At 36.1% G+C, this 9,207-nt stretch overlaps 1 protein-coding gene across 2 annotated transcripts in view; it reads right to left on the minus strand.

The window, feature by feature from the left end:
* pdgfc (platelet derived growth factor c) overlaps positions 1-3,048 on the minus strand; it is a 49,828-nt gene extending 46,780 nt beyond the window's left edge. The window contains exons 1-2 of one of the 2 annotated variants that reach the window (XM_052574984.1): positions 2,577-3,048; positions 2,410-2,476 (exon numbers count right to left, since the gene is read on the minus strand). In XM_052574984.1, coding sequence (XP_052430944.1) covers positions 2,410-2,476; positions 2,577-2,579 — 70 coding nt within the window. In that variant the 5' untranslated portion in view covers positions 2,580-3,048. Of the gene's footprint in view, positions 1-2,409 lie in introns of both variants that reach the window. The other variant, XM_052574983.1, reaches the window with a different exon arrangement.
* Between the last annotated feature and the right edge of the window lie 6,159 nt (positions 3,049-9,207).

Below are 9,207 nucleotides of genomic sequence, written 5' to 3' on the forward strand. Positions count from 1 at the left end.
TACTTGTATGGTCATAACTATATGGCTGTTAACTTAATTGTTACGTACAGCTGATCATTCAAACATAACACACAAAAAATGTACATATTTAATCATGTTCTCTGACCTGACAAACCATATTTACAAAGATCAGGCAGCATAGAATGAGCAAGGGGTTGTTCATATTGAAGGAGCCTTGATACATTTTTTAACTTAGCATTCCATCAAAAAAAAAAAAAAAAAGAAAACATAACATAACATAAGCCTACAATCTATATAGGTTTCGAAAGCAAATTATTGTCATTTCTATTTAACAATCCACTCATTTACCATTGCAATGTACTGTCTTTGCATATGGTTTATGGGAAACATTGATATGATACTAATTTGCAGTTTAATCAACTGACAATTCCTGTTGTAACACCCTAAACATGCATCTACTGTAAACAAACTAACCTTCAGCATGGTCACTTATGACTTCATGAAACAGGATTTAAAGGTCAGGTCAGTGCAGACACCAGCATAAACATTTGAGTCACTAGTAAGGATGGAACTGGAAACATCTTTTAACATCTTTCATCAACTAAATCCTCCTCACATCAAAAATTTGTATGAAAACCACTGAACCAAACAATTTTTTTTTTAAAAAGCATTTATGAGACTGAACAGCTCCATGAACTGTGGGCTGGCAAACTCTCTACTGGGGTTAACTTGAGAAAGTTGGTTGAGTAGCTTTTTAACTTGACCTTAACTTCACACTGAAGCTGCGAAATAAAACCAGCCTCAGATCGGCGGTGAAGAACTGCCTCAATCAACACCAACCAGAGATGGCTGCGACAGAGAGAGCCAGAGAACAAGACTCTCTGTTTAGAGACCCTTGGCAGAGCATACTACCAATTCACCTCCATTCTTAAGTCATTGGGGATTAAAGGTGGCGTTACAGCCAAAAACCTCAAATAGCAATCATAAAGGTCTTCCTTGGCTCACAACTCTGACCTGAGAGGACTAGATACAGTATGTGCTGTATTAGACCTGCCAATTCAATTAAGCCTGCCTTAATTAGACAAAAAAAGTTAGAATTTTACAGTCCCAAGTTATACAGAAGTTACTTTTCAAATATATACACATGGAACTAGAAGGATTTCATGTTTATATGTTTCCTAAAAGAACAACAAAAAAACAATATATATATATATATATATATATATATATATATATATATATATATATATATATATATATATATATATATATATTTATTTTTCCATATAAACATTGCTTTCCAGTAGAAATGTTCTGCATGTTCCACAGTTTAAGAATGATAATACAATGAAAGCTCTGATAGTGGGCCCAGAGAAGCAAGATGTTTCCACTCTGCTTCACCCCTGACACAGTAAGGGGCCCTCCCTCGCCTAAGTCAACACAAGTAGTAGTTTACATTTTGTTAATGGTGCGCAATGGGCGACAGTTTGCATGTCCCCACCAACGCCTGCTTTACAACACTGAGCTTATAGTTTCAGAATAAAATTAAATGCAAATGCTTGCTTTTTATATCAATATGATTTTCATTTTTTCATGTTCACCCTGTGAATTTTGGTGGGATTCAGAGGAAAGAAAATTACATTGCCCCAGGGCACCCCATGCTGCATGAATGGAGTCTTTCTGCGATCAGAGAGAAATCCCTCCCCAGGGGACCACGTTAACCAGAATTTTTTTTCCCTCTTAAATACACATAGTGATGTGCGTTTCATGCACATGAAAGCCAAAGGTAACTTCAAGTTCTATTAAGCATAATGCTGTGTGAACCTTTAAATTGTAGCCATTTATGGCAAGCTGTTCAAACATTTACTCTTTTTAATTCAGTTTCTGTAATTTATTCTATTAATTACTATTCCTTAAATTCATATGTACAACAATAACCATTGGAATATTTGTTATATCACCAATTATGTATTATATATTAGTGCTGTTAGTTTTTTCAACAGAGACTAGCATTCAATCAAGTAGTCAATTGAATGGTAATAGACTATTTAAAATCTTGTCAGATTTTACTATTTTTTCCTTTGCTATTAGTATCTATGATAACAAATGGAATTTTTCTACGGGGACATGTGGGTTAGACATCATTTATCACTCACATGTATTCTAATTGACACTGGATTAGTTTAACTATTCAATCTTTAGTACTTGCAACAATCACAATATTTGCTAGTATATATTCCAGCTTTACTACTTACATCATAGAAACTCATATAATAAATAGGAGAGATAAATATGAAGTGATTTTTTTTAGTATGCTTTAAAGAAAAAATGTTAAAAAGGCTTGCCACTGCACAGGTAAACTCAATGCATTTAGTTGTAAAGCACTATCAGAAGTCCCACACAAGCCAAGAAAAGAAAAAGAAAAATCATATGACTCTTTGAACTTACCATTCTGCTCTTTCGTGCTGGCGTGGTGAATCTTACTGATGTGACTCGATTCCGCCACCGACTCATGCTGATGAAGAGACGATATAAGAATCAAGAGAAGCAAAGGAATCATTTGGATAAATGGTGGCTGTCGGTGCTTATAGGCACTTGTATGTTGTTTCAATCACCATGCAGGAATATTGTTCTTGAGACGCGTATCCAACTTTGGACACAGGCACGCGTAAAGTAAAGTCCACATAATCCTGATCGGCCAGAGTTTCTACTGCGAAAACTTCTGTGTGGAAAGTTTCCCGTTGAGCATCTGCACAAAGTTAATAATTGCTCTTAACTTAGTGAGCGCACACCTGTTCACCTAAAAACGAGTGTTTAAGAGGACAGTTTGCCCTTGCAAACACAGATAGTCCATTCGAGTAACGCAACACATAGCGATCGACTCGGGGTAAAATGGCACTTTGCAGCGTTGCTTGTCCAACTTTCTGAAGGAAATTAGTGTCTTGAGGTGGCTCCGAGTGTTTGGCGAGCGCAGACGGCCGACTGGCGACACAACAGGTGCTGCACATAAAGTAAAAGTTCCCCTTGGAGGAAACTCCCCGGAGAGGCGGGGACCATTCACAAGCTGCTGCTGGTGCTGCCGCTACAGTCGCTTGGAGTGAGAGACTATATTTCTCACATTTCCACTGCCACACAAGTATATATGTGTGTGCGTGTGTGAGTGTGTGTGTGAGAGAGAAATGAGAGTGAGCATATGTTTATGGGTCAATAACGTGACGCTGGTTTTGTCCGTTAATCGATAAAGTTATTTAAAATAACATTAACGATGCAATTAGTAAAAAAAAATAAAAAATACTTCTATGATTTTTTTCTTAATTTAAATTAACTTGTAGAATGTTTATGGTGCTTGTAGTCAACATTTTCTGCAGTACAGCATTGTGCTGGCTATAAGACCTTGGGGAATATATATATATATATATATATATATATATATATATATATATATATATATATATATATATATATATATATATATATATATATATATATATATATATATGAATAACTCAAACTGCCTTTCAAGGCATCTGTACTTCGTCAGTCTCATTTACATCCACCGTGTTTGTAGTTCCGAACCAAATCCTCCTCTTATATATCAATCAGCAATTAGAGTGCGCATGGGTCCACACTTTGGAAATGTATTGGAAATAGTATATATTAGGGAACTTTTGGCATACAGGTGCATCTCAATAAATTAGAAAGTCGTGGAAAAGTTATTTTGTTTCATTAATTCAACTCAAATTGTGGAACTCGTGTATTAAATAAATTAAATTCACACAGACTGAAGAAGCTGAAGTCTTTGGTTCTTTTAATTGTGATGATTTTGGCTCACATTTAGCAAAAACCCACCAATTCACTATCTCAACAAATTAAAATAACTCATAAGACCAATAGTAAAAAAAAAAAATAATAGTGAATTGTTGGCCTTCTGGAAAGTATGTTCATTTACTGTACATGAACTCAATATTTGGTAGGGGCTTATTTTGCTTTAATTATTTCCTCAATTCGGAGTGCACTGGAGTTGATCAGTTTGTGGCACTGCTGAGGTGGTATGGAAGCACAGGTTTCTTTGACAGTGTCCTTCAGCTCATCTGCATTTTCTGGTCTTTTGTTTCTCATTTTCCTCTAGACAATACCCCATAAATTCTCTCTGTGGTTCAGGTGTTTGCTGGCCAGCCAAGCACACCAACACCATGGTCATTTAACCAACTTTTGGTACTTTTGGCAGTGTGGGCAGGTGCAAAATCCTGCTGGAAAATGAAATCAGCATCTTCAAAAAGCTGGTCAGCAGAAGGTAGCATGACGTGCTCCAAAAGTTATTGGTAAAAGGGTGCAGTGACTTTGGTTTTCAAAAAAACACAATGGACAAACACCAGCAGATGACATTGCACCCCAAATCATCATAGAGTGTGGAAATTTAACACTGTAATTCAAGCAACTTGTGCTTTGAGCTTCTCCACCCTTCCTCCAGACTGTAGGACCTTGATTTCCAAATGAAATACAAAACTTGCTCTCATCTGAAAAGATGATGAAAAGAGGAGACTTTGGACCACTGGGCAACAGTCCAGTTTTTCTTCTCCTTAGCCCAGGTAAGATGCCTCTGATGTTGTCTGTGTTTCAGGAGTGGCTTAACAAGTGGAATACGACAGCTGTAACCAAAGTCCTTGACACGTCTGTTTGCCTTGACCCCAGCCTCAGTCCATTCCTTATGAAGTTCACCCAAATTCTTGAATCGATTTTGCTTGACAATCCTCATACGGTTCAGTTGGTTGTGCATCTTTTCTTCCACGCTTTTTCCTTCCACTCAACTTTCTGTTAACATGCTTGGATACAGCACTCTGTGAACATCCAGCTTATTTGGCAATGAATGTTTGTGGCTTACCCTCCTTGAGAAGGGTGTCATTGATTGTCTTGTGGACAACTGTCAGATCAGTAGTCTTCCCCCATGATTGCGTAGCCTAGTGGACCAAACTGAGGGATTATTTTGTGGGCTCAGGAAACCTTTGCAGGGTTTTGGGTTGATTATCTGATTGGCATGTCACCATATTCTAATTTGTTGAGATATTGAATTGGTGGGTTTTTGTTAAATGTGAACCAAAATCATCACAATGAAAAGAACCAAAGACTTCAACTACTTCAGCATGTGTGCAATGAATTTATTTAATACACAAGTTTTACAATTTGAGTTGAATTACTGAAATAAATTAACTTTTCCAAGAGATTCTAATTTATTGAGATGCACCTGTACACTTTTCAACATGCTATGCTTTTGAACTAATCTCACATACTGTACAAATGAGTATGGATAATCTGTACATTGGTAGCATCATCTGCAGCCTACTTCCCTATGTTTGAATAACTGGGAGACCACTGGTGCTGGAGATGGGGAAAAAAAGAAAATAAAAAGGGAAAAACTCCACAGATTTGCATTGCAGATCAAAATAGATTTGCACTTTATTCTTATATATTCTTCTGAAAATAAATTCTGATAATAGTTTCTGGCAAGTACCATAGTTAGACATTGCTACAGTTATAGAATTAATCTTTTGGAATCTCCCTTTTCTTGTTGTTTTTAGTGGTAAGAATACATGTGAGAATTCAGAGAAAATATATCATTTTTAGGGACTTGAAGTTTTAGATAACATGGTCAGCTTGCCATCTTTTGTCATTATTGTAATTTTAACACTGCCTCTGCAAATGGTCTGAAGATGCATTAATCATTAGTTCATGACTGCTTCTTATGTTGGTGGAAAGGCTTCCTGAACGGGTGTGACCATTTGGAATAAGGCCTAACACTATTATTATCACAAGTTGTGGCCTGTGTCGGTTCTTACGTCTAAATCTTTTCATCGTTTTGTTTGGCATTTCATCATTGTGAAGTCAGAACAATGCCTAAAGGATCTTAAGGGAACTGCTAAAGACCTCTTAATTTGTCAAATCAAAGCTGCAGACAGTGCACTTACTCCCCTTGTGTAAGTTATTTCCTTGTCCTTGCTCAAAGCATCAACCCATGAAAGTCTTTTCATGTGGTTAATCTCATCTCTTAGTTGTCAACGTGTTCCTTACGTGCCTGTTAGGTGTAGATTTCTATGGCAGACTAAACAATCAGAGAAGGGCACACATTGAAGTGATTCTCCCAGACAAATGATGCAATGGCAAAGCAATTCACTTTCAGCCCCAGACCACTACAGAAGGGGGAAAAATCTGAGATCAAAAGCATGTGGATGCTTACGATCTCATTCTGATATGATCCAATTTTGAAGTGTGTTGTTTTATTGTTGCATTGTGTGCAACATGGACAGAAATATACAGCATATTTACAGTACATATATATGTGTAATTTTGGGAGTGTGGAGGATATATTTGGTCTTTTTTGACCAATGATTTTGACAGTCGGAGCAAGAGTAGGTTTTTAAAGAAAACATACCTAATACTTTATTTTGGCTATTATTTGGTTTGTAGAAGTTTTAGCCTCTAGGTATGCAGATAATATTGCTCATGGATCCCTCAGTAGCATAAAGTGGAAAGGTGTAGTATGTGGTGCCGCCAGACTGGAGGTCATGTGCAGACTATGGGAGAGTATCATATTCCAACCCAAAACCTACAGCAGATGTCAGCACCTCTGCCAGAAAGAATCTCTCCCTCTCTCTGTATATGGGGGAGGGGTTTCAGTAGATTGCTATTTTGCCTTGTTTGAGACAATACAGTGTCTTATGCTTTCATGGTGGTCCTGTGAGTCACTTTGATATTGAATCTAGATAAACAATGAAATTACAAACAAGGCTATTTGAGGACTGGAGGAAAAGGTCACTGTGGTCACTGCCTGTCTGGCCAGCAAGTTAGCATCCGGCTGTAGCATTAGTGAGAAAATAATCATTGTATGATTGCAATGAGGTCATAGAGGAAACTAAACTAAACAAACTTTGTGTCACCTTTTATCCAGTGCAGTATCCATCATGCTGGATATGACATGTTAGATTGTCCAGACCAGGAAATGCATCATTGGCAAGGGACATTACAATGACGTGCTAAAGATTTACAGTCAAATCCAGAGTTATTTTTGCATTATTTACATACGATTATAGTATTTTTTATATTGTGCTTTTATTTTTAATATATACGTTTTTGTTTTAATAGTGAAATAAATTTGGTTTAGTTTTGATAGTTTAACTTTTAGTAATTTTGTCATTTGCTTTAACCTTTTTCACTAGTATATATATATACACACACATATACATATATACATATACATATATACACATATATATATACATATATATATATATATATATATATATATATATATATATATATATATATATATATATACATATATACATATATACATATATATATATATATATATATTTAGCTTCAATCAATTTGTATTTATTTTTGAGTTTTAGTTTTAGTAATTTTAGCCCTTCAATTTCAGCTTTAATTTCATTTCAGTTAGTTACCAGGGCAATATTTATATTATATTATTTTATTTTATTTTTTACATTTAAAATTTGTAATAGTTTTAGTTTTGGCTAACATTAAAGGGATAGTTCACCCAAAAATGAAAAAAGTCACTATGATATTTGTCTCGTTTAAGGTATTTTTGCTTGTAGAAATGATATTAAGTAACATAGAGTATAAAGACACGGTTGTTGTAAAACCATATGGATTTTAAAAATCCTCTTGTGTTTAACACCTGATCTCTGTTTGTACTGTACTGCACATTTGTAGCTGTTAAAGTTCCATGTAATTTGTCAGGTGAGTAAATTCTCTCCTTGTACATAGCTTCTAGTCTGTGATTTGGTCCTGTTCCAATGTGAGAAAAAGGCCATTGACCTGCTCACTTTGATTTATTTGGGTCTGTTCCAAGAGACATAAAAAGGGAAAGTAAAAGTTAAAACAATTTCTTGCTAAGCTGCAATTACGACCTAAGGAATTATCCCACTCCGTACTTCACAAGACGGATGAACTTGTAAGATTTTATCAGATAAATATGTTGTAAAGCGTGAGAGTCTATAGGATGAGTCATGCTCCTTGCACAGTTTTTTGGCTAGAGAAACAAGTGTGAATCCCTCAAATAGACATTGTCAGTGAAATGTGAGAATATAAATCTAAAATATACAGATTTATTTATAAACTTCCTATCATGTCTGTCTAGACTAACTATTTTAAATTCATTATTTAGACTTCTCCATACACATCTTGTGACAGTCCCTTTCTTACATGTAATGTATCACATCTAGTGACTACTGTATATACTGTATGACGACTAATTCAGAGTCCCAGCAGTTATTCTCCATTAGGGACTTCCTGATATTCCTTGAGTCCTCTGGCATGCTTGTCAGTCACCGTTTGAGAGCTAAACACTATCATACTGCAAAAAGAAGTGTCTTTGGGAAAGTAAAGTACCTTCACCCTCTGACTGCTTTTATTTAATTTTTTATTGAGGAATGTTTCAGCACAGGGGTGTGTGGACACTGATAGCAGAGTGGAGTCTGCATGCCAGATATAATACCACATTCGATTTGCTAGAACATACTGACATATTTTTGGACCGGTGTTGTATTGTCCATCAGCTATGTGGCTTTTGGCCAAACATTGAACACTTTCTGAAAACAAGCCTCTCTTTGTTCCTGGTCATTTATTGTCTGGGTTTTAATTCAACTGGTATTAATAAGTAATTTAGTTAATGTGCACGGTTTATTAATGCGTTCTGCTCTGGTACAATGAAAAACAGACACTAAGGCGTCTATTGTTCTGTAAAAGCTGATGAAGGAGGTATAGTATTGCATATAATTCATGTGTACAATGCTTGAGGTCTTTGGACCTCTGCTGAATGCCAGAGTGCCCTGCGGAAATTTGTGAATGTCTGTTTTCATTCTCACTTAATCCAAACACCATTTGCCCAGGACCCTTGAAGAATATCTGCATGGGAGAAAAATGTGTCTGAGCTTTGCTCTTGGTTCACATCTTAATGTTTATATTGTCTGTTGAGTGAAGTGATAGAGTGCTTGACGTCGCTCAGAGAGAACAAAAATGTATTTGGCCTTGGTTTGAGACTATACCTGATGGCTTCATTCCACTAACAACTGGTTCTATTTCCCAATGTTCTTAAAAATACAGATATTCGCACCTTGTGTCTGTTGGCTGGCACACTTGTGTTTCACTTTGCTTGTTGCTGGAGTACTCTTGTTTAAGCTTAAAATGGGACCGGTCATTCAGCTAGGAACAAGTATAGATACATAT

The sequence above is a fragment of the Carassius gibelio genome, chromosome B14, assembly GCF_023724105.1.
Source record: "Carassius gibelio isolate Cgi1373 ecotype wild population from Czech Republic chromosome B14, carGib1.2-hapl.c, whole genome shotgun sequence".
Taxonomy (NCBI): Eukaryota; Metazoa; Chordata; class Actinopteri; order Cypriniformes; family Cyprinidae; genus Carassius; species Carassius gibelio.